This window comes from Chrysemys picta, chromosome 1 (genome assembly GCF_011386835.1).
Source record: "Chrysemys picta bellii isolate R12L10 chromosome 1, ASM1138683v2, whole genome shotgun sequence".
NCBI lineage: Eukaryota > Metazoa > Chordata > Testudines > Emydidae > Chrysemys > Chrysemys picta.
In genome coordinates this window covers 161,379,542-161,405,690 of record NC_088791.1, presented here as the reverse complement: position 1 = coordinate 161,405,690, position 26,149 = coordinate 161,379,542, and the positions used below count along the sequence as shown (strand labels likewise).

Here is a 26,149-nt window from a genome sequence, read left to right as displayed (position 1 = left end):
AACCCACGACAAAATGTTTGGGTCACTTGGGCAAACCAAACTGGCCAAAAAGTCCTTTTTGCTTGTTCATGGCCACCCCATCGGATCCCTTTAGAACATGTCTTATTGGCTATCCTTATTTACACCCCAATGGTTTTCGTGGGCATTTACGTAATATTACGTTTCTTAAAAAGTTCCTTATTTAAGAAAAAGGAGGGAGGTGTGGGGATGTATCATCCCTACACCAACCTAATGGAAAGTTCCATGAGGAGGTAAGGGTCACGATGGGACACTTGCAAGGTAATAAATCATGGCCTTATGTAAGGCCCCCCTGGTGGTCTAGGATTATATAAGATGATCATGGCCTTATGTAAGGCCCCCTGGTGGTCTAGGATTATATAAGATGATCATGGCCTTATGCAAGACCCCCTGGTGGTCTAGGATTATATAAGATGAGGTAAACAAATCATGGCTTTATGTAAGGAACGGTTGAACCAATCGGTGTGGGGCTATACATGTGATAAACACATGATTCTCCTTCTTGTCCAATCCGTAGATGTGTGATTATAGCCTAATTGTGTTATGCAATGTTGAGAAAAACTATAAAAGAAAGCTTGCAATAAACAGAATTCGGATTCAGCTTGCAACCACATTGGTCGTGTGCTTTATCTGCTCCGCATGGAACCCCACAATTAACTTCTTTAGGATGGTTTGATAATTCTGTAGGCAGGTGATCATATTTTGTTCAGTTCTACAGGTGGTTGTTAATAGAGTCATTTGGATAGCACACAAACGATGGTAGAGATTTTAATAGCTGACGAGGGGATTTAGCTATACAACTCAATTGTGATATTCACATTTACAGGAGTTGTGTATCCAAATTCTGGCGCTAGTTTCAAAAGTCTCATCCTATGGCTTCATCCTATTAAATTCTATAGGCTTTTTCCATGAGGGTTGCCCAATCTGATTTATAACCATTCAAGAAAAACATTTAGTACATCTGGAACCTTCACTGCTACTGTACATTCATGCTATTGTGTGTCTTGCCAGGATACTGCTATTCAGACATTTTCTGGCCCATTAATGGTTACCTGCAAATTATTGTTTTACACTTAGATCTCTTGTCAGTAATGATGTGTCCTGAATGCCCATCATAGCCAGGCAATTATTTTTAATTATCTTAAAGCTTAACACAAAGGAAGACACAGGGCTGGATTATGCCCAAGCCCATATGAGAACAAAGGGTGATGAGTAGGGAGTACAGGGGTTCCTGGATCCCATAATGCACCCGTGCAGGGCCAGGCACAATCCCAGTTCTTATGCTCAAAGAACAGAGACTACGAACACCTAGCTCCACGAGCAATACTAGACTCCCCAAAGTATACTGGAAGGAGGTAGGACCACAGTATTAAATACATTCAACATATTCCTACAGCTGAGGGAACTCTGTTAAAATTATCCGTAGGTCACCATAATGTACACATTTAAGTACAGGTGGCAGGAAAAAAAAAAAAAAAAAAAAAAAAAGCAGCAGCAGCTCTAGCCACACGTTGAAGGTATTTTTGGATACGTCGTCTAACGTGCTTTATTTACTGATCCACTATGGCATTATGTGGCCTTGTAACTCTTGAGATTTGTTTGCTCTGCATCTCTCTATTTCTAAGGTGTATGCTTCCCGCCTGCAGAGGCAGCTGTCATTCTGCAAGCTGCTGCAGCTCCTTACAAAGGAGAAGCATGCGGCCACTTTCGATCATCCTCCATTTGTTGCTTCCCTTGATCTAAAATAAGAGGCCCTTTGGAATGAAAGTCTGCGGCTCTTCTTTGGTATGGAAAGACACAATATCCCTGACTTCACTGCTTTTGTGTATGTGGGGCTCTGGTGTTATGTGCGGTGTGTTAGAATAACAAGCCTACCTCTCCCTGGATCACTGGTTACTACGCCAACATTCTTCCCCAGCAGAAAGCTCAAATCAATTCTGTTATGCTGCTGGGAATTTACTGCTTGTTCCTTTCGCTGCTACCGATGTAACCACCTGGTGTAACCCACATGCTTTATACTGCAGCATTTTAATTTGTTTCTCTTGTGGAGGAGGAGACAGGCAGTGGGGGATGAGGAGACATGAATCTTATCCAGATACTCTGTCTCTCTGCACAGATGCAGAGAACAGGGCAGGGCAACTCAGGTGGAAGGATCCAGGTACTTCCAGAATGGGGCGGAAGAGTTACCAGATATGCTCAGTAGCTGTTCTGAGACTATAGGAATTTTTTTCATTGTGGTCACCACACCTGACAGGTCATACCCTCGTCACCCTCTGAATGCTGAGCCAAACGTAGTGGAAAGGGTGGGGGAAGATTATAGAGGAGTTAAAAACAGCCCTGTAGACTCAGCAGCTGATGGATACAGGACCAAAAGATGTGTCTGCTGTGAGGGATGAGTCCCTTTCCTTTTGCCACTTTGGATACGGGGCAGGGCTATTCTAGCTGTATTTACTAGGGAAGGCTAATGTTTGGTCCACCATGGTGTGTTTTGTGGGCATAAACAGTGAGCTGGTAGGGGATCATTTGTTACCCCTACATGCTACAGAGCCTGTGGACCTACATTTAGCTACATATTACCTAACTGCTCTAAACTTGGATTCTATCTCAGTTAGAGAGAGAGAAAATGGGGTAACACTTCAGCAAAGAGTTAAGTTGAGGTGCAGGAAGAAGGTAAGTGAACAGTTATACAGAATATTGCCTGTACAGCTCCATCCTCCCACTACGCTTGCAAAGGCTGATCAGTCATAATTAACAATATCCTTTCCTCTCTCCCACTTAAAAAAAATAGTTAAGTTGTTATACCTCCGCAAACTGAAACAGTGCTGACTCCTCTGTTTGTTTTGCAGCCGCCGGGGCATCAGGTTGTGATGGGCTTGAAGAGAGCTGGAGGGAAAAACAATTATTTTGTATATAATCATCTCTAGCTTCAACATTCTACACTTCTAATACTGAAATGTACAAAGACTCCCTGTATCCAAGACCATGCAGATAACTGTACTGTCAAGAGTACTTGGCTTTCTTAAGGGGCTAATAAAAGGTAATCTGTGAGGAGTAATTACATCACTTTCACTATTAAAATCACCATGAGAATGAATACAACATAATAGATTTTTAAAGAGCTTTTCCTGCTTCACCGAATAGTCAAAATAAAAAAGTAACACCACCTCATGTTTCAGAGTTCAGTGAAAGGGGTATTTCACTGCAGTATGCTGGCATTTAAAAAGCACAATAAACCACTTAGTTTGGAATGTGTGTGGATGCAGACATCGTAACAGCTGCACAAAACCAAAGCGAGGCACTGGATAAATGCCAGTAGCCATAGCCATAGATGCTGTACTTTGTAATCGGAATTTCTGATTAACATTGGGTTTGTATAGCGATTTATTTTCTACTGCCACAAATGCCTGCAATGTAACCAGAAGCATGTTTTAATTTCCAAGGAAATTAAAACAGGCCAACAAATAGGCATCTGAGATGAAGCATATATGAGTAGCTTCCAACTTGCTCACCTTACAAAAGATGGATGTGCAGATGTGGCTGTGGATTGGCACCCTACCCTGCCACTGGGTAAGGAAAAGCCAATGGGATTTAGTAGGAGGTCACAGGGCCTCAGCATAACCATAACTACAGCACGTAACAAAATGCTGCACAATGTCCCTCCTGCCCACGGCATTGCAAAATGAACAAATGCAATCAGTAAGTGAGCTGTGATTTCCCCTATGTTACCAGGACTTACCAGGAAACTCCAAGCAAAAGGCCATTAAAAAAAAAAAAAAAGATGGAGTAGAGTGATTTTCGCTGTTTTGTAGGAATTGTGCAAATGCTACGATAGAAATATTGGATGATGAATATTTATTTATTATCCCCACCACCACCAACATGGACACTGGACTTTTAAGGTGGTGGTAAGTAATCTTATTACTGGCTGGCAAACTGAGTTTCCCCTCCCCTCGAAAGTGAAGCCATTAGCTTTTAAAAATTCAATATTATACATTTTATTCTGGCTGTTATCTTTCCCGATACATTAAGGATCTGTCTATTCATGTATTTCAGGAGTTTTGAGATCTTAGCTTGAAACCTTGGGTTTTGTGGATTGAAGTTAAGATATGAGCATTCATTTATTTTGGGGGTGCAGGAAGAGAGGGAAACATTATTAGCACTAAAAGACAGGAGGCTCAGATCCACAGCTGGTGTAAATCGGCAAAGCTTGATTATCTTCAGTGGAGCTAGAGTGATTTAGACCAGCTAAGGATATGGCCCCAGTGCGTCTGCTTTAACTAAATGTCTTTGCTTATGGGTTTTTTTTTTTTTTAATGGAGATATCCCATCTCCTAGAACTGGAAGGGACCTTGAAAGGTCATCGAGTCCAGCCCCCTGCCTTCACTAGCAGGACCAAGCACTGATTTTGCCCCAGATCCCCAAGTGGCCCCCTCAAGGATTGAACTCACAACCCTGGGTTTAGCAGGCCAATGCTCAAACCACTGAGCTATCCCTCCCCCCGAGCTGTACGGAACTTAGCCACACAACGCCCCCTACAGTTCTCAAGATTTCCACAGCTCACATATTTATATGTGTGTGTGATTTCATTATTTACAATCATTTTAACAAATCAGAAAAACATTTTATGAACTCAAATGAGCCACGGATGTTCAGTGAGGGCTGAAGTTCTTTGGGAATGGTGTACTGCTCATAAAAGACATTTGCAGCATATAGCATCTACTGCAGATGTTCCAATATATGCCCTACATACCAAACAATAGCAGCTGCAGAACTTTTGAAGAGTTTGGTTCAACTGAATACTCAGCCTAATAGCCTTATATTGGTAGCTCACATTTCCTGCTGTTTTATATTTTTGAAAAACAACAGATTAATCTCCAGGCATGCAAAAAGATACATTTTAAAAATAGTGCTTAACAGAATATCAAAACTGAAATGAGAAGAAAATTTCACCCTGCAACAAATCAATGAATGTACCAATCCTTTGGTGCTGGGCTAGGATATATGCCAAGTTTAAGCCCAAACGGGAACTTTGTTGCCAAACTACAATATCCTGAAAATTGGGAGTTTCTAACAAACTCCAGGTGATCATTAACCTGAGACCCTTCCTGGCTGTTAGCAAAAGAGAGCCCACTTTATTGACAGACTCTCAAAGGACTTAAACATGTTCAAGAAGTCAAGTGAAGTCATCCTCTGGAATCAAACTGCCATATGTGAAGCCAAAAGGAAGCGCTGCTGGTATGTAATGAAAGGAGTCAGGGAAAGGGATATATAGTACAAAGTCTGCCTTCTAGGACAGTTGAAAATTCAGGACCTTATCCACACAAGACTTACTCTGTCCTCAGTGGGACTACTCACAAGTCTATAGTGACTGAGGCGTATAAGACTTTGCAGGAATGGGCCTGGAGTGTTTGGGCAGCTCTGTGGCTGTAGAATAAAGGAAGACTGTGGAGCATCCACAGGCTGTCAGAAGCAATACAATTACTTTTGACTCAGTCAACTGCTAAAATGATTACACTGGCTCAGACATATCATTTAACTATACAGAACTCTATCAAACCCTTGGCTTGTAAGTAAAGAGCAGTGTCAGCTAAGGCTATTCCTGCACCACATCGAACCGAATGCTTCTTTGAACACTATTACAGTGTTGTGTTTAGGGTTTCCATCATGCGCTATATACACTTTTCTGCAGCTCAAGTCTGGCTTCCCCAACTGGCTTCCCCATAAATAACAGGAATGGAGGGAGGGAAGCATGTAGCTGAAAACATTTGAGTCAAGGCTTGTCTTCTTCAGCTAAAGGGTTTGGGATTTCTTAAAAAAAAAATTGTAGAAAAAAATCATCCTGTTACTTTTGGAAACTCACCTCTGCAAACTGGAACAATGGTGACTTCTGACATGCTTCAGTAGAATTAGATGCATCAGACTGGCAAGTACTTGAGGAAACCTGAAACAGTGATGACAGGGAATAAAACATCAATGACATGCCAGTAAAGACAGCAGCAATATCTAGTAACAAGAAATACGGTGCAGCAGCACCAACAGCATTCAGAAGCACTGTTTAACAGAAGATGGACAACCTGAGGTTTCATAATCCTGAATACACAGAAGTGAATGGAAATAAAGGTGAGGGCAGTACTATAGAATCCTTTTTAATACACCTCACAATGGTTTAAACAGCAGTTAGGCCCAAAATATGATGTTTGGTTTTGATTTTAAACTTCACAAAAGGTTTTATGAAACCAAATATTAAAAGGACAGTCTCAAATTAAAAATACATATGACTTGTGTTGGTCACACTACACCTCCTATTTGAAAATTTGTTATGGAGAAAAAGTTAGATTATTCCAAAAGCAAAAGCACAACCCACACCATTTCAAAAACTGATTAAGTATGCTAAGTGACAAAAGTGTATTTACTTATAACATTAAAAAAACAACCAACTTCTTAAAAGCAAGAAAATGAGTAGTTAAAGGACACCATAAGTCTTGAATTGCTCACATAACAAAGACATGGTATGGAATTTTTAAGAGTGCTTAAGTGACTTAGGACCACTTAGAACTTTCCACTGAAATTCACTTAACACAAAACAAGCTAACAAAAATAGAACATTTAAAACACTATGCTGTGGGTCAGAATATAAAGGCTATTGTGATTGAATATGCATTACTTGGTACTTGATTTTCAAAAGCATTTAAGTGACTTAGGAGAACAAGTCCCATTTAAAGGATAATATTAAGTACGAAATATATTTATGAAATGTCAATTTTTTCAGGGTGAAGAGTTACAGTTGCCGTCTCAGGAGACTTGTATTTTCAGTTTAATAGAAGTGCGTAGCATTGCACGGTAAAATTATGTACATGGACCTTTTGGAAGCTGATCAACAGCCAATCAAAAGTGAGGAGGCTCTGTGGAATTGTGGGTATGTGCGTGCACACCCCCCTCCCCCCCCCCCCAATGAGGGATCCTCCCCCACAGAATTTTTAAATGCCAGATTAAATCTTCTTAATGCAGGAAATTGCAAGTATTTTATAAACAAACAAGCCAATTTCCTGGGCATTTATCTTAAATTCTTCACCACAATACATTTGCCAATGGCAATTAGTAACAAATGCTGTACACCAAAACACGGAGGGCCCCAAATGCCCTTGTTGATTTGCCAGATACAAATATTCCCCCCCTCCCCATGTACTGGTTGGTAATTTTTGAATTGGAGGTGAGGGGAGACTGCTGGTTGTATTGTTCTATAATTGCATTTTAAATGTGTTGCTGAGACCCTCAAGCAGTGTGCTTTTTTGGGGGCTCATATTATGCATAAGCCGAAAAACTGACCCACCAGCAGCTTACGTGGTGTGACTCTGGAGCTTTCCGAGCTAAGGACGTACACTTGTGAGAACACACGTGTCTGTCGTCTATAAGCACAGGGATTCATTCAAACAACCAGGACGAGAAAAGGCACCAGAACGTCCGGTTGTTCTTTTCGGAGATTGCTCCTGCAATGTACTCATTGCAGCCGAGGCAGAGATAGAAGTTACCACCAAAGAATTTGCTACTTGGGATTCTGATCTCACCCTGCTGCCGATGATCTCTCGAGTCATTAGCCTCCTATGTTCACTTATGGACTACTTTTTCCTGCAAGATGATCAATGCAATTCATATGCCACAAGTGAATGAGATTCTACACAAGCAGCCCCACAAGGCTACCTTGACACCCTCCTGCCACCTCTTCTCAAAAAAGTTATCCCCCCTTAAACAAAACACCATTCCTGAGTGTTGTATCTGTATTCCAACAAAATCTCACCAAATAGCAATTTGCTATTCTGCACAGTTACTTTTCAAAGTTACTGCACAGTCTAGCATCAGTGGGTTCACAAAATACCGCATAGTACACTTGCTAGTATACGACAGATTATCATAAATAATTGGAACTTAATTATAATCATCACAATGACTGAAAAAGGTACATTTGTGATGCACACGCCTTGCCGTTTCACTCAGTCCGTTAATTTCAGGCCACTGCATTGATGGGGAGTTTGCAAAGAGTAAAGGGTCCTCAGGATTTGTCCCTTACCTATTAAATTGATAAAATTCAGTCATCTACCATGGTGCCCCAGCCACTAGTGAAGTTTGACTGTAATAAACAACTGTGGAATATCAGTATGAAAATCTCCCAAGGGCTTAATTTTGCCTTTCAAGCAGAGCTCCACATGTGGGGCAGTGTGAAGCCCCCAGCAGAAGTTCCAGGAAGTATGGTGCCTCAGAACTCCGCTGGCCAGTTTGCAAGGGGAGAGGGGTCCTGCTGCACACCTCCTTTTCCCAACCATTTGGGGTGGTGAGCATGGCTAGCCCCATGCAGGACCAAGGCTGCAAATGTGCTCTGTTCCTGGGACGGCATGCAAAGGGACAGAAATGAAGAGGTTCCTTGTCACCCCACACTTACACACACTGTGGTGCAGGAGGCCAGGCAGAATCTCTGGCCTGATGCTGTTTGCGCTATTCTACAAAAACACAATAATTACTGAAAAGTAACTGTTGAAGGTTGTGGAATAACCGTGGTTGTAGACAATCAAGCCCAGACTGATACTCATCTTGCAGGGTTGATTTAGGCATAATTAAAATCAATTAAAGTAATTAAAAACCAAGTCTGATTTTTTTCCCCTTTAAATCGCCTAAGAATGTGTTCTTTACAAAATTCTGTTAAATATTTCCCCCCCCAAAATCATTTAGTCCCAAGCCAAGAACAGTTTTTCCAAGGTCAGGATCAGCTGTACAGATATGAATTTGGAACTGCAGCAATGAAAGAGTCTAAGACCACTGCAAAGACTTACAAATGAGTAGCCCTGCTGAGTTCAATGTTGAAGTACGTACTTAGGTCTTTGGTCATGGCCTAGAATGGTCATAGTGATCTCTAATGCCACTATAAGTAGAAATCGTCTACTTTTGTTGGTTGTTCCTCTTTTGTCCACTCCAGCTTGGTACCAGATTCCTCTCAGCAACACACAACTGACATTGGACCATCACTCATGACTTACACCCCAGGTAATGTGGCCCTTTGTAGTTATCAATTGAGCCTAGAGCTCAACATCCATCCCCTATACAGCACAATCCAGCCCTTCTACCTGAAGCAGAAGAGAAGCATTCTTATACTTTACATATATATTCTCACTTCTCCCCACATCTTTCCTGGCCTAAAGTAAAAGAGAGGAATAAAGAAATTGCAGTGATTGGCACCTTATAAATATCTTAGACTGCTACAAGATTAGATTATGACTGAGGGCAGTGGGAATAATGAGAGTAAAATTGCAGCACTGCTGCTCCGAGGAACTTCTCTGAAGTAACTCACTGAAGCCACTAGGTGTTGCTGTAAGTCTAATAAAAAACACCATTAACAGGAAAACGGGATATTATCTATGGGATGTCAGATTTGATACAAGAGGCATTTCCCATGGAGACAAGCCAACATATCCTGAAGCTCTTTCTGATTCTGTTGTTCCCATGATATGTTTTGCTGCATTTCATGTTCTGTTCTTCTAACAAAATAGCAGAATCAGACAACACAAGTAAAACAACATCTAAAATAGGAGCAGCACAAGGTAATTTAAAAAAATGGTTACCTACCTTTTTGTAACTTGTTCTTCAAGATGTGTTGCTCATGTCCATTCAATTTTAGGTGTGTGCACGTCAACGTGCACGGTCGTCAGAGATTTTTGCATTAGTGGTATCCGTAGAGCTGGCTGTGGTGCCCCCTGGAGTGGTATATTAGGTGCTGCCGGCCCTACGCCCTCTCAGTTCCTTCTTGCCAGCAACTCCGACAGAGGGGTAGAAGGGCGGGTAATGGAATGTACATGAGCAACACATCTCGAAGAACAACAGTTACGAAAAGGTAGGTAACTATTTTTTCTTCTTTGAGTGCTTGATCATGTTGATTCCATTTTAGGTGACTCACAAGCAGTATCCACGGAGGTAGGATCAGAATTCACAATCTAGTGGCTTGCAGTACTGCTCTACCAAAGCCAGCATCGTTCCGGGCCTGCTGGGTAAGTGCGTAATGGGATGTGAATGTGTGGACGAACGACCAGGTGGCCACCCTACAGATTTCCTTGTTAGGTACTTGGGCCAGGAAAGCTGTCAAAGAGGCTTGCGCCCTGGTTGAGTGCAGGGTGTCAATCGCCGGAGGTGGCACCTTCACCTGATCGTAGCAGCAGCAAATGCAGTAGTGATCCAAGAAGAAATTCTTTGAGCGGACACTGGACGACTTTTCATCCTGTCAGCCACCGTGACGAACAATTGCATCAACTTGCGAATGGCTTGGTCTCTTCAATGTACAAAGTTAGTGCCCTCCTGACGTCCAGGGAATGCAATCTAAGCTCTTCCTCTGACTTATGCAGCTTTGGAAAAAAGACAGGCAAGTAGATGTCCTGGCCTGTATGAAACTGTGAGACCACCTTGGGCAGGAAAGCTGGGCAGATGACCCTACCAGGGGTCGGGACCCCCTGTTGCTCCCAGGAGTCAGCGGTCCCTGGCTAGACTAGGGGGTCCGACTGCAGCAGTACCTCCGATCAGCTCTGCTGCGAGCACATGGCCTGACACGGTCCTTTGCCCAAAGCCTCCTTTTTCTGTAGTGCTGGCGGGCCCGTCGACTTTGACTGCTTCTTAGGCACTCGGGATGGGGAACGATGTCAGGTGGACTCTGGTGCCAGCGGTGTGCTGTGCGCCGATGCCGAGGTGCTGAGCGTGGAGTCCGACCGAGAGGACTCAGAAGTAGGGCCAAGCGCAGCCTCAGTGAGGAGGGCCCTCAAGCGGATATCCCGCTCCTTCTGAGTTTGAGGGCAAAAGTTTTTTTTGCAGATCCTGCACTTATTCTTTCTGTGGGACTCCCCCAAACACTTTAAACAGCTCTTGTGGGGGTCACTAATGGGCATCAGCCAGCTGCACGATGAACAGGGCTTAAAGCCACGGGAACAGGGCACGCCCCACTCCAAGGCGAAGTCCCAGCCAGGACTCTAACTCCTAAACAACTATTCTAACACTTAATGGTCTAACTAAGTACCTATGAACTAACAACAAAGGAGACAGAACAATGGACTGTAAGAACTGCTAACGCTCCTGCAATGTACGACAAGGCGCTCTGACCAACTGTCACGGGTGGTAAGAAGGAACTGCGAGGGCGTAGGGTTGGCAGCACCTAACATACCAAGGCATGAGCGCGGCACTCATCGGGGTGCTACAGCCGACTCTCCGGATACTGCGAAGGCAAAAATCTCTGACGACTTCGCACACCTAAAATGGAACTGACATGAGCAAGCACTTGAAGAACAAGTTCAATGGCTATTAGCCAGGATGGGCAGGGATGGTGTCCCTAGCCTCTGTTTGCCAGAAGCTGGGAATGGGCGATGGGGGGGGGATAGCTCAATGGTTTGAGCATTGGCCTGCTAAACCCAGGGTTGAGAGTTCAATCCTTGAGGGGGCCATATAGGGATCTGGGGCAAAAAATCTATCTGGGGATTGGTCCTGCTTTGAGCAGGGGGTTGGACTAGATGACCTCCTGAGGTCCCTTCCAACCCTGATAATCTATGATTACCCATTCTGTTCATTCCTTCTGGGGCACCTGGCATTGGCCACTGTCAGAAGACAGGATACTGGGCTAGATGGACCTTTGGTCTGACCCAGTATGGCCACTCTTATGTTCGAACTTTTCCCCTTTGTTTTAAGAGATGACAGAGGAGAAGTCTACATAAACATTTAGCATAACTGATGCAATCTATCTGGGGGCCTAGTGCAAGTTAATTGCTCATGTAAATAACTAATTTTCTCATTAAACCTCTTTTGTTGTGTCCACCTTTAAGTTCTCCTGCCCACCTGTCTAATAAGCTCAATCTTGTGTTTAGAAACTGTGTTGGTCAGCAAAACTGAATTTTCTTAACAGAGTGGAAAACAGAGTGTAGTTGGTTGAACAATTACAAAATCAGGGATGTAGTTGGCAGTATGATGAACATAGGGATGGTGGCATAAACCTCAGACCTTCTGTGCAAATGCCACTGTTGAGTTCTCTTTTTCCCTTCCTCTACTGATACATATAGACATTGTTCCCCACCCATTCACAGCTTTTGCAACTATAAGTAACACTTGGTACCTCATTTAATGTAGATTTAACAAGGAAGTTAATACATGTCAAATAATTGACTGAGGCTCAACAGATATGTATTGTTATATCACGGTTAATCCTCAAGAAATGTATGTTCTTACTAATAAAACTAGTGCTCTCTCGCTCCTTTACTTTAGATTTAATAAGTAGCAAAATGAAGTATTTTAACCCACATAGCTACACTTGTTCCTAATCCCAGGGTCTATTACCATCTTGGGTGGGGTTTTCACACCATGCACCCTTGGCCAAACACACCAACAGTGATGACACTGCTATGCCTAGCACTCGCCAGAGGATTCTGGGAAGGGTTAACTGAGATGATTCTTGTGAATACACCCCATGCTGAGCTCATGTTACATAATAGGAGATCTGCAGTTTCATTTCCACCTCTCAGCCCCCTGCTTCAGAAGCAGAGTCGAGCTGCTTGGACTGGAGACAGAGAGTAAATGCCGGCATTTAAAAGGGTTTTGCAAAGGACAATTATCCAAATAACTGATTCCTGCGACTGCTAGGGTCCCCAGTCAGGGGAAGGCTGTGTGCGCATTCTGGTGAAGTATAGCACTCACACACCATGTTATAAATCTTAACTAATTGTCACAACAGCCTTGTAAATGCATCGCTGGACTGTAATGACTTAGCAGGACTTTCTCTACAATTGTTCCTCCTGGCTGCTGAGGGTTGCCCTGGCGCCTGGCAACAGAACCGAAAGCAAGAAGACTCTCTTTCCTGACAGGGACAGGAGCTTTTGGGGGAGAGAGAGAAGAGGAGCCTGAGTGGGAAGGGAGACACAGGCAGGGAGGGAGAAGGGCAGATAAAGACGACCATTAGAGTTTACATTGCTACAGTCCCCTCTGGTCCTGAAGCTCAGCATTCCTTTGCCATCTAGCAAATAGCTATCAAACTCATTAGTAAGACTACGTTTTAGTCACAGGTGTTTTTAGTAAAAATCAAGAACAGGTCACGGGCAGTAAACAAAAATTCACGGCCCAAGACTTTTACTAAAAATACCAGTGAATAAAACTCGGGTGGTGGTGGTGCGGCAATGTGCTGGTGCTGTGTGTGTGTGTCTGGGGGGGGGGGGGGGGGGGGAGGAGGGTGTTAAAAATATTTTCCCTGATCCGTGGCCAAAGATAATTTTGTATACTTTTTGGAATAGGGATTTATGCCACAGGTCCAAATGTTCAAATCTGGGCATCAAAAATCTCACTCATGATATACAATACTCATAATGCCCCTGTTGGGCCTATTTGAGCCACTAAATGCACAATTTGGGCCCTCAAATGTACCCTAAATAGCAACCAATCTACTGAAACCTATAGAGAAATGGAAAAACATTTTTTATTTACTGAAGTCTTACATAAGTGCAAAATATTTGTATTACAGTGAATGAACTATAAAGCATTTATACCTGCTGTGCATAACACAGAGCCCTAATTAACAGGAATAGACTATAATACCTTGAACATATGCTAGCACTTGCAGCCCTTTCAAGATCAAAATTTACATATGACCAACGTAATTGTATTATTATTAAATATTTGCATTGCTGTAGCTCTCAAAGGCCCAGGTCAGGAAAGGTGTGGAGGTGTGCCAGGCACTATCATAGAATCATAGAATATCAGGGTTGGAAGGGACCTCAGGAAGTCATCTAGTCCAACCTCCTGTTCAAAGCAGGACCAATTCCCAACTAAATCATCCCACCCAGGGCTTTGTCAAGCCTGACCTTAAAAACCTCTAAGGAAGGAGATTCCACCTTCTCCCTAGGTAACCCATTTCAGTGCTTCACGACCCCCCTAGTAAAAAAGTTTTGCCTAATATCCAACCTAAGCCTCCCCCACTGCAATTTGAGACCATTACTCCTTGTTCTGTCATCTGGTACCACTGAGAACAGTCTAGATCCATCCTCTTTGGAACCTCCTTTCGGGTAGTTGAAAGCAGCTATCAAATCCCCCCTCATTCTTCTCTTCTGCAGACTAAATAATCCCACTTCCCTCAGCCTCTCCTCATAAGTCATGTGCTCCAGCCCCCTAATCATTTTTGTTGCCCTCTGCTGGACTCTTTCCAATTTATCCACATCCTTCTTGTAGTGTGGGGCCCAAAACTGGACACAGTACTCCAGATGAGGCCTCACCAATGCCGAATAGAGGGGATCATGTACCTCGATCTGCTGGCAATGCCCCCACTTATACAGTCCAAAATGCCGTTAGCCTTCTTGGCAACAAGGGCACACTGTCGACTCATATCCAGCTTCTCATCCACTCTAACCCCTAGGTCCTTTTCTGCAGAACCGCTGCCTAGCCACTCGGTCCCTAGTCTGTAGCAGTGCATAGGATTCTTCTGTCCTAAGTGCAGGACTCTGCACCTGTCCTTGTTGAACCTCATCAGATTTCTTTTGGCCCAATCCTCTAATTTGTCCAGGTGGCTCTGTATTCTGTCCCCATCCTCCAGCATATCTACCACTCCTCCCAGTTAAGTGTCATCTGCAAACTTGCTGAGGGTGCAATCCACGCCATCCTCCAGATCATTAATGAAGATATTGAACAAAACCGGTCCCAGGACTGACCCTTGGGGTATTCCGCTTGATAGCGGCTGCCAACTAGACATGGAGCCATTGATCATTACCCGTTGAGCCCGATGATCTAGCCAGCTTTCTATCCACCTTATAGTCCATTCATCCAGCCCATACTTCTTTAACTTGCTGGCAAGAATAGTGTGGGAGACCATATCAAAAGCTTTGCTAAAGTCAAGGAATAACACGTCCACTGCTTTCCCCTCATCCACAGAGCCAGTTATCTCATCATAGAAGGCAATTAGGTTAATCAGGCATGACTTGCCCTGGGTGAATCCATGCTGACTGTTCCTGATCACTTTCCTCTCCTCTAAGTGCTTCAAAATTGATTCCTTGAGGACCTGCTCCTGATTTTTCCAGGGAGTGAGGTGAGGCTGACTGGCCTGTAGCTCCCCGGATCCGCCTCCTTCCCTTTTTTAAAGATGGGCACTACATTAGCCTTTTTCCACTCATCCGGGACCTCCCTTGATCACCATGAGTTTTCAAAGATAATGGCCAATGGCTCTGCAATCACATCTGCCAACTCCTTTAGCACCTTTGGATGCAGCGCATCCGGCCCCATGGACTTGTGCTTGTCCAGCTTTTCTAAATAGTCCTGAACCACTTCTTTCTCCACAGACGGCTGGTTACCTCCTCCCCATACTGTGCTGCCCAGTGCAGTAGTCTGGGACCTGACCTTGTTTGTGAAGACAGAGGCAAAGAAAGCATTAAGTACATTAGCTTTTTCCACATCCTCTGTCACTAGGTTGCCTCCCCCATTCAGTAGGGGGCCCACTCTTTCCTTGACCTTCTCCTTGTTGCTAACATACCTGTAGAAACCCTTCTTGTTACTCTTAGCATCCCTTGCTAGCTGCAACTCCAAGTGTGATTTGACCTTCCTGATTTCACTCCTGTATGCCTGAGCAATATTTTTATACTCCCCCCTGGTCATTTGTCCAATCTTCCACTTCTTATAAGCTTCTTTTTTGTGTTTAAGATCAGCAAGGATTTCACTGTTAAGCCAAGCTGGTCGCCTGCCATATTTACTATTCTTTCTATACATTGGGATGGTTTGTTCCTGCAACCTCAATAAGGATTCTTTAAAATATCGTCAGCTCTCCTGGACTCCTATACAAACAGACAGGTCAAGACGGTCCCTTCCCTGAAGAGCTTGCAATCCTTCCAGTACTTCTGGTTTTGACAACAATCCTTAATGGGGAGATATAAGGGGTCTCATATCACTGAAGTCAGTCAGTGGAATTATATTGCTACAGTACAGAAGACACACCAAAAATTAGGCCTAAAGTGTGTTCATTGGTTTGAGGAGAGTCATGCTGCTCAGACATGGGTGCCATCAAATGTTGTCTAAGATGTATACTACATTAATATAATAATACCTACAAATATTCCTCTTAAGCACTCCTGCTAACTGATTGGTTGGGGACAAGGGAGGAGAGAGAGATAGTTACTTACTTCTTGTGCAGTCAGAGCATGTTCCCCTGCTAAAAGCAGCATACTCAGGCCTCCCATCTGCGTAGGATCTGTTCAAGAGTAAAACAAATATTAAGTATCAGAGGGGTAGCCGTGTTAGTCTGAATCTGTAAAAAGCAACAGAGGGTCCTGTGGCACCTTTAAGATTAACAGAAGTATTGGAGCATAAGCTTTCGTGGGTGAATGCCCACTTCATCAGACGCAAGTAAAGGGGTCTCATATCACTGAAGTCTGATGAAGTGGGCGTTCACCCACGAAAGCTTATGCTCCAATACTTCTGTTAGTCTTAAAGGTGCCACAGGACCCTCTGTTACAAATATTAAGGTGATTCATCTGCAAGCTGAAAGAACTTACTGTGTACATTGAAAAACCTCAAAAGGCTACTTGTCACAGATACTCCAAAGCAAGATGCCACAAAGCCAGCCCAAGAGAATCACAAATAACCATTTCTACATACCCTCTGGGATAGACATTCAAAGCCGTTTGAGGGATTTGACTGGATGTGTGTGCTTAACTCCCCTTGGTGTGGCATTACAATTTTACTACCACAGGTTCCAAGCACTACAGTGATGGATATCTTTAAAACAGCAAGTGTGATGATCTCCTACCAAACATACACAGAACAGCGCTAATATCACAAATATTTACAATGGAACTGGAAGCTCAAAATGGGGGGGTAACCCTCCCACAGCTACAGAACAAGGAAAGAGGAGGGACCGCATCAGAGATGAAGCTTCCTTTTAACAAAAGGGAAGCATGTTTGCTTTTTACTTATTTTTAAACTAGAGCTGAATTTAGTGTTCAAGCATGCCAGGCTGACAGCGCTGAAGAACGTAGCCCTCTATTTATCCACGGCAGCAGTACAGCACAGGCATTTAGTTGGGCAACCTGCCCACATGTCACCCAGCCAATACAATATTAGGTAGAGTTAAAGTAATCTTAATAAATAAATGTCTGGTGTTGACATTGCAATGAACAGTGACATCGTATACTCACAATACTAGCATTTTTTACTATTATTACTAATAATTGATATTAGAGTAGTGCCAACAGGCTCCATTGAAGAGCAAGGCCCTGCTATGCAAGGTGTTGTACAAACACACAGTAAGACAATTTATGGCCTAAAGAACTCACAAGACAGACCAAGTGGGAGAGAGAAAACAATTATCCTCATTTTTCAGATGAGGTACGTCTACACTCAGCCCGGGCTCTGACTCAGGTTTGAGACCAAGCCCCCCTTCCATTCACACACAAATCAAAATCAGCCTGACTCAGGTCAGCAAGCACTCAGGACCTGGGTCCTAGGACCCGTGCTAGGGGGATGGGCCAGAGTCCGAGTTCTGCTATGTATTAGGTTTAAGCCCTGACATTCTGCAGTGTGGACAGACGTCAAGTTACAGACCCAAGTCAGAAGGTCTGCATAGTGCAGTATGGACGCATTAGCATGACTGAGAGTCCTGGGTCTAGCAATTTTAATCCCAGATCTACAATGCAGCATGGATGCTGAAGCAATGGCTTGAAAACACCGAGTCCACAAGCCCAGGCCCCACAGACTTTGGGCTACAATGCACTGTAGACATACCCTGAGGCATGGAGAGATTAAGTTACTTTCCCAAGATCACACAAGCTGTCTGTGGCGGAGCTGGGAATCGAGCCCACTCTCCTAAGTTCCCATCCATTGTCTTAATCACACAACCATTTTTCCTCTCTAAACTTTAATGGCTACATTCACAGGGTTAAGTATTTTTATACTGCTTTTACAGATGAGCAAACAGAGGCTCAGAGAAGCTAAGCAATTTGCCCCAGGTCACCCACTGAGTTAGCAGGTGAAGAGGGACAAGCTGACTCTCAATGACTGAAGAACACTGCCTGATGCCAGAGAGACTCACTCCAGGCACCCGTTGGTGCAGAATTAATTTTCTGCCTTACCACAATGAGCACTGCGAGGAGCCTTTTTCCAGTTTCCCATTTCATTTCTCATGGGGGAAAAAAATAAAGCTTAATGAGGCCAAATATGGGTTTAAAGTCTTATGAGTAGTGAGAAGACAGATAAAATAATCCTCAAAGAGGAAATACATTGGCTTGGTGCAGGGTTTGTAAGAAGCAGTGAACGGAAAAAACTCTGGAGGCAAAAGGTAGGGAAGGGAGGGAAGGGGAAATCAGTCACATGACAGAAGTATCGTCTTGTCAGGCCAAGCTATCCGGTTCTAAAAGCCCGCCTCACCAGAAGAGTAATCCAACTGCAATAACAGGCAGCAGTTCTTCTCCTTCCTGTCGGGGAACACCAAAGCAAAGGAATGGGGCAATTCAGCGGGTGGAGGGGGAATGGCATCCTTCAAATACAGAATGATGATGTGCGTGATAGCCTGGTCCAAACCCTTTCCCCATTTCCAAGCATTTTCTTTTCCAAAAGAAGGTCTTGTTTGTCTTCCCTTTAAATGAGCACCTTCTTAATTATAGGGTAAGATTAAGGGTTTCATTTTAAAGTGTTACTGTAGTTGCAACAGACACTAAAACCATGTATTTAAAAATAAAAATCAAAAGGAGAAAAAATGACAGCTTAGTGGAAAGTGAAAGTTTAATTTGGTGCTTAAGCAACTAAAGAATAGTCGTGCTGCAGCTGAAGCAGAGAGCTGGAGGTTGGATAGCTGCTCTTGATGAGGACAAAAATGCTGCTACCAAGGTTTCAGATTGCAAAATAAAATAACAAAAGGGAAAAATAAGATTTGTATGATAACACACTGCATTATGTTTATACCCTCTTGTGCTTAAGTGTTACTTAGGGCTCTAAGAACAAACTAAGAAAGATAAATAGTTTAAAATGGTAAATGCTATTTTAAAATTATTTACAGGTATTCAACAATAAAGAAGAGATCTCTCTCTCTCTCTCTCTCTCTCTCTCTATCGGCTTATTCAGAAAAGAATATTAAATGTTAATAGTATAATGGAAGTTGATTTGTGACCTTAACTACAGCTTTCTTTCTTGCTAAAGCTAACAACATGAGTATCACTTTGTTTGAAAATGATGGATTTTATTACTACTGGATTATAAAAAGACGGAACACTGCAAGAAATGTCCATGCAAGAGAGACACTGTACAGAATGTCTGCCTACTGAATGCATTTAAGCTTTGCCTTATGCCCTATAAGTAGGGCCCTACCAAATTCACGGCCATGAAAAAGCATGTCAAGGACTGTGAAATCTGGTCTTTTATGTGCTTTTACTCTATACTATATAGATTTAACGGGGGAGACCAGCGTTTCTCAAACTGGGGGCCCTGACCCAAAGGAGAGTTGCAGGGGGTTATAAGGTTATTTGGGGGGGGGGGGAGTGGTGTCAGGGTATTGCCACCCTTACTTCTGCACTGCCTTCAGAGCTGGGCGGCTGGAGAGTGGCCACTGCTGACTGAGGGCCAAGCTCTGCAGGCATCAGTGCAGAAGTTAGGGTGGCAATACCGTACCATGCCATTCATACTTCTGCGCTGCTGCTGGCAGGGGCTCTGCCTTCAGAGCTGGGATCCCAGCCAGCAGCCGCCGCTCTCCAGCTGCCCAGCTCTGAAGGCAGTGCCACTGCCGGCAGCAGCGCAGAAATAAGGGTAGCAATACCACAACCCCCCCTACAATAACCTTGTCCCCCCCCCAACTCCTAAATAGCTGAAATCATGAAATTTATGATTTTCCAGTTGGTATATCAACACTGAGGCCTTTCATGATTCAGTGATGTGAACTTCTCCATTGTGAACACGTAGTACTTTCATAGACTACTTTTGTACCGGTGGAACATCTGCTTTTCACTAGTGGGGTGCAACTGTGACATGGCAGGAGCAGAAACCCTACCAACTTAATCTGTGACCCACAGATTGAAGTACACTGTTCCTAGACAACATAAAAACATTGTGCTCTTTACAAAAGGAGGGTAGTCTGGTGACTAAGACACTGGCCTGGAACTCAGCACATCTGGGAGCATTAATGTACTATTCAAATTCCCCCCGCCCCCAGTCATCCAATTGTGTTGTTTTGGATATATTTACTTCATTCATTTCTACTAAACAAATGAGGAGGTTACTCACCCTGTGCAGTAACTGACGTTCTTTGAGATGAGTGTCCCTGAGGGTGCTCCTCTCCAGGTGTCGGTGCGTCCCTACACCTTCACTCGGAGATTTTTAACAGCAGTACTTGTACCAGTCGTGCACGCACAGAGCCTGCCCCCCCACTCTGAGTGTACCTTAATAGTACGCATGCACGACCGGTCTCCTCAGTTCCTTCTCTACAACGGAGGCTACCCCAACTCTGAAGTAGAGGGGAGGAGGGTGAGTAGTGGAGCACCCACAGGGACACTCATCTCAAAGAATGTCAGACACTGCACAGGGTGAGTAACCTCCTCCTCTTCTTCGAGAGAGGTCCCTGTGGGTGCTTCACTCCAGGTGACTTAAAAGCAGTGTACCTCAAGGAGGTAGGGACTTCGGATTTGGTAGGAATGCAGTAGATAATACTGCTCTGCCTAATCATGTATCAGAGAGAGGGCCTTGAGTAAGGGCATAATGCTTAACAAATGTGTGTTTAGAAATCCAAGTGGCCACTTTACAGATGTCAGCCAGAGGAACTTTGCATAGAAAAGCCATGGAGGTAGCCACAGATCTAGTGGAGTGAGTTCTGATGCCGACTGGAGGCGTAACTTTCTTTATCTGATAGCACAGTCGGATATACTCAGAAATCCAGTTTGAAAGTCTCTGGGTAGAAATAGGTGTCCCTATGGAGCGCTCCGCAATGGAGACAAAGAGTCTAGAAGAGTTCCTAAAGGGCTTGGTTCTATCCAAATAGAAGGACAAAGCCTTGTGTACATCTAACGTATGCATTGTGGATTCAAAAGAGTTTGCATGTGGTTTAGGAAAGAAGGTTGGTAGGTATATCGGCTTATTGATGTGGAATGACGAATGCACCTTTGGAAGAAATTTGGGGTGTAGTCAGAGGGTAACTTTGTCCTTAAAAAATAGTGTATAAGGTGGGTCTGCCATGAGAGCTGCTATTTCTCCTGCACATCTGAAGGAGGTGATTGCCACTTAGGGCTTGGCTACACTGGCACTTTATACTGCAATAAAGCCTCCCAGAGCGCTCTACCTTACTCCCCGTTCACACTGGCAAGGCACGTAGAGAGCTCTGACTCCCTAGCTAGAGCGCTCCTGGTACTCCACCTCCACGAGAGGGATAACGGCTGTTGCGTATTGGCTGAGACGCCCCAGGGCCAGTGTGAACGAGGAGTTACGTTACAGCGCTCTGACTAACCTCCGGAAACATCCCATAATCCCCTTAAGTCAAGTGGCCTCTCTTCTCTTTGTTGTGAAATCGGCTGAGGAATGCGGAAGTGCCTTTTCAGAGCTCTGTTTCAGACAGCGGCTGCTTATCTGCAACGGGGCAAAGCAAACGTTTACTGAGTGAGAGACAGGGGGGTTAGGGGGATCTGAACTTACAAGACAGTGTGCTGACACACTCTCAGCACTGCAACCCCCCCCCCCATACAAACAACACACTCCACCCCACCCCCCTCATTTGAAAAACATGTTGCAGCCACTTGAACGCTGGGATAGCTGCCCATAATCCACCACTCCTAATGCCGCTGCAAATGCCGCAAGTGTGGCCATGCCAGTGTGCTTGCAGCTGTCAGTGTGGACAGACTGGAGCGCTTTCCCTAGTGCGCTCTCCGAAGGCTGGTTTAACCCAAAGCGCTTTACAGCTGCAAGTGTAGCCAAACCCTAAGAATGCTGTTTTCATAGAGAGGTGTAAGAAGGATCAAGTGACTAGAGGTCCGAATGGTTGTTGAGTTAAGTAGGATAATACTAAATGAAGGTTCCATGGAGGGGTAGGAGGTTTAATGTCCGGGTATAGGGATTGGAGTCCTTTGAGAAAACGTCTGGTGATTGGATGAGCAAAAACAGAGGTATCGTCAATCTTGTCATGAAAAGTTGTAATAGCAGCTAAGTGGACTTTGATGGAGCTGAAAGAAAGGCCAGATTGCTTAAGATCTAATAAGTAGTCAAGTATGGGCGGAAGAAGTGCAGAAGTAGGAGCAAGTTGTTTAGTTGAGCACCATTGTGTGAATCGCTTCCACCTTTGGAGATATGTTGTGCGAGTAGATTGTGTTTTGCTATGTAGGAGCACTCTTTGAACCTGCTCAGAGCATGCTAGTTCATTTTGGGAGAACCATGTAGGAACCAAGCTTTGAGGTGAAGCATGGACAGGTTGGGGTGCAGAAATTGGCAGTGTTGCTGTGATAGGAGGTTCGGAGTGAGGGGCAACGAAATCGGTGGGCGAATTGACATTCTGGTGAGGAACAGAAACCACAGTTGTCTGGATCACGACGGGGCAATCAGAATTACCGTAGCACAATCTGTTCGTATCTTTGTCAGAACTCTGTGGAGAACCAGTATTGGGGGGGAGGGAGGGAGAAGCATACCTTAGCTTACATGAGCTCAGGAACACATCTCCTAAGGAATGTTTGCCCAATCCCGCTCTGGAGCAAAATTCGGGATATTTCTTGTTCTTCGCAGTCGTGAAGAGGTCCAGGGTTGGATAGCCCCAAACGCGGAATATATTGCGTATGATCGTGTCATTTATCTCTCATTTGTAATCCCAGGGAAAATGTCTGCTTAGTTCGTCTGCGGTGATATTCAGGGCCCTGGGAAGATAGGCGGCTGATATCCGGATGTTGTTCATGAGGCACCAATTTCAAAGCTTCACGGCTTCCGTGCAAAGCAAGTGAGATTGAGCCCCTCCCTGCCTGTTGACATAGAACATGCATGCGACGTTGTCTGTCATTATCCGAACATGTTGGTTCTGAATGAATGGGAGGAAGTGACGGCAGGCATTGCGTATGGCTCGCGGTTCTAGGATGTTTATGTGTAGGGAGGCTTCGGTGGAAGACCATAGCCCTGGGCTGTGTGGTGGGACATGTGTGCTCCCCATCCCGTGAGGGATGCATCGGTAGTCATTATGAGTGATGGGGAGTCCTGGAGAAAAGGGACTCCTGAGCAGAGGTTGGAAGGAACCGTCCACCATTGGTGGGAGTCTTTGACTCTGAAGGGTATGGATAGAGGATTGTTTACAGCATGTATGTTCGGTCTGTAAACCGTGGCCAATCAAGTTTGGAAGCACCTCATGTATAGGCATGCATTTTTGAACACAAAAGTACACGAGGCCACGTGGCCTAATAGTTGTAGGCAGTCTCGTGCAGTGACCTGGGGACTGTTGCGAGTTTTGTAACCAGGAGTTTTATGGTGTTGAAATGATCGAGCGGGAGAGACGCTATTCCCATTCTGGAATTGAGATGCACTCCTATGAACTCCAGTTGTTGGGTAGGAGATAAGGTGGATTTGTTTTTGTTTATTTGTAGGACAAGGGAAAGGAAGCAAGTGACTGTAAGCTGTGTGGATCCAAGAGCTTCATCGAGTGTTGAGGCTCTGAGGAGACAATCGTCGAGATAAGGAAATATTATAACCCCGTTTCCTGAGGTGGGCAGTAACCACGTCTAGGAGTTTGGAGAAAACTCGGAGGGCGGTAGATAGGCCGAGGGGCAACAGTCTGTATTAAAAATGTGTTGAATCAAGGATAAAACAAAGAAAACATCTATGGGCTGGGTGAATAGTCACATGAAAATAGGCGTCCTGTAGGTCGAGGACCGAAAACCAATCACCCTGCTCCAGCGCTGGGATTATGGTGGTGAGGGTAACCATTTTGAACTTTTGCTTCTTGATAAATTTGATAAGCCTGAGGTCAAGGATCGGTTGCCATCCCCTGGTTTTCTTTTCTGTTAAGAAGTAACGGGAATAGAAATCTTACCCTCTGTGTTGTTCCACTGATTTCCACTGCCCCCAATTGAAGGAGATGTTGTAGTTCTTGGAGGAGAAGTTACTCATGAGAGGGGTCTCTGAAGAGGGACAGGGAGGGTGGCGGGGAATAGGGAATAGGAAAGGGATGGAATAGCCAACTGTGACAACCTCTAAAGCCCACTTGTCGGTAGTAATATTTTGCCATTGACAGAAGAATGGGCGTAGGCAGTGACCAAAAATAGGGGCAGGCGGTGTAAGCGCTGAAGTGGGAATATTGTTTTCTATACCCTTGACCAAGGCTTCAAATTTGCGTATTGGTCTGAGGGGGTTGAGACGCTGCCAAGGAGTTGGGAAAGCGGCGTTGCTGTTGCTCGTGAGATCTATGGAATTGCTGGGTGTATGTGGGGTAGTGTGGTCGCTGGTGTCATAACTATAAAGGGAAGGGTAATAGCTGTCCTGTGTACAGTACTATAAAACCCCTCCTGGCCAGAGACTCCAAAATCCTTTTCCCTGTAAAGGGTTAAGAAGCTCAGGTAACCTGGCTGGCATCTGACCTAAAGGACCAATAAGGGGACAAGATACTTTCAAATCTTGGGGGGGGAAGGCTGTTGTTTGTGTTCTTTGTTTGGGAGTGTGTTCGCTCTCGGGACTGAGAGGGACCAGACATCAATCCAGGTTCTCCACATCTTTCTAAACAAGTCTCTCCTATTTCAAACTTGTAAGTAAATAGCCAGGCAAGGCGTGTTAGTTTTCCTTTGTTTTTCTCAACTTGTAAATGTACCTTTTACTAGAGTGTTTATCTTTGTTTGCTGTACTTTGAACCTGAGACTAGAGGGGAGTCCTCTGAGCTCTTTAAGTTTGATTACCCTGTAAGGTTAATTTCCATACTGATTTTACAGAGATGATTTTTACCTTTTTCTTTAATTAAAAACCTTCTTTTTAAGAACCTGATTGATTTTTCCTTGTTTTAAGATCCAAGGGTTTTGGATCTTGATTTACCAGGAGTTGGTGGGAGGAAGGAGGGGGGATGGTTAATTTCTCCCTGTTGTAGATCCCAGGGGGGTTGGAACTGATTCACCAGGAGTTGGTGGGAGGAAGGAGGGGAATGGTTAATTTCCCCTTGTTTTAAGATCCAAGGGGTTTGGATTTGTTTTCACCAGGGATTTGGTGAAGGTTTTTCAAGGCTTCCCAGGGAGGGAATCTATTGAAATGGTGGCAGCCGAACCAGAGCTAAGCTGGTAGTTAAGCTTAGAAGTTTTTCATGCAGGCCCCTACATTTGTACCCTAAAGTTCAAAGTGGGGATCCAGCCTTGACAGCTGGTAAGAGTGATATCTATATTGTTGCCTTCTGGTAGTAGGAATTTGAATTCCTAACGACTGGAGAGTTGCCCTGGAGTCCTTCATGGAGTGGAGTACGTCATTTGTGGTGGAGGCGAACAGTTTGTCACCGTCGAAGGGGAGATTCTCAATGGTACTCTGGACCTTCCGGGGAAAGGAAGAGGACGAGAGCCATGACCTTTGGCGCATCACAACTGCTGTGGCAGTGGACTGTACCACAGTATTGGCCACATTAAGGGCAGCTTGAAGAGCAGCGCGGGAGATGATTTGTCCCTTGGAAACTATGGCTGTAAATTGTTGTTTCTTTTCTTCTGGAATGTGATCAATAAAGTCCATGAATTTATTGTAATTTTTGTGGTTGTTTTGCTAGAACGGCTGTATAATTAGCAATGTGAAACTGCAATGTGGAAGAAGCATATACCTTACGGCCGAGCAGATCTAATCGCTTACTGTCCTTGTCGGAAGAGGTGGAGCGGAGAAACTGGTGTTTGTTCTTTTGGTTAACTGCGCCTACTACCAGCGAGTTTGGTGCTGGGTGAGTAAACAGGAATTCCGAGCCCTTGGAAGGAATAAAGTACTTTTGGTCCGCTCTCTTACAGGTAGGCAGGCTTGCAGCCGGATGGCCTTGGCAGGTTCTAAAAGGGCTGCGTTGATAGGTAATGCAATTCCAGAAAAGAAAAGGGCTGCAGGATGTCGGTTAGCTCATGCTGCTGTTCAGGGACTCCCTCCAGGTTAATTCGTAGCTCATTGACAACTCTATTAAAGAGGTCTTGAAATTTTGAGAAGTTGTCCG

At 44.4% G+C, this 26,149-nt stretch overlaps 1 protein-coding gene across 50 annotated transcripts in view; it reads right to left on the bottom strand.

The window, feature by feature from the left end:
- The window catches only part of BBX (BBX high mobility group box domain containing), a 201,401-nt gene that overhangs the window by 62,123 nt on the left and 113,129 nt on the right, over positions 1–26,149 (bottom strand). For all 50 annotated transcript variants that reach the window (XM_065574298.1, XM_065574435.1, XM_065574287.1 and 47 more), the window contains 3 exons: positions 16,179–16,246; positions 5,879–5,959; positions 2,821–2,901 (listed from right to left, as the gene is read on the bottom strand). In XM_065574298.1, coding sequence (XP_065430370.1) covers positions 2,821–2,901; positions 5,879–5,959; positions 16,179–16,246 — 230 coding nt within the window. The remainder of the gene's footprint in view (positions 1–2,820; positions 2,902–5,878; positions 5,960–16,178; positions 16,247–26,149) is intronic.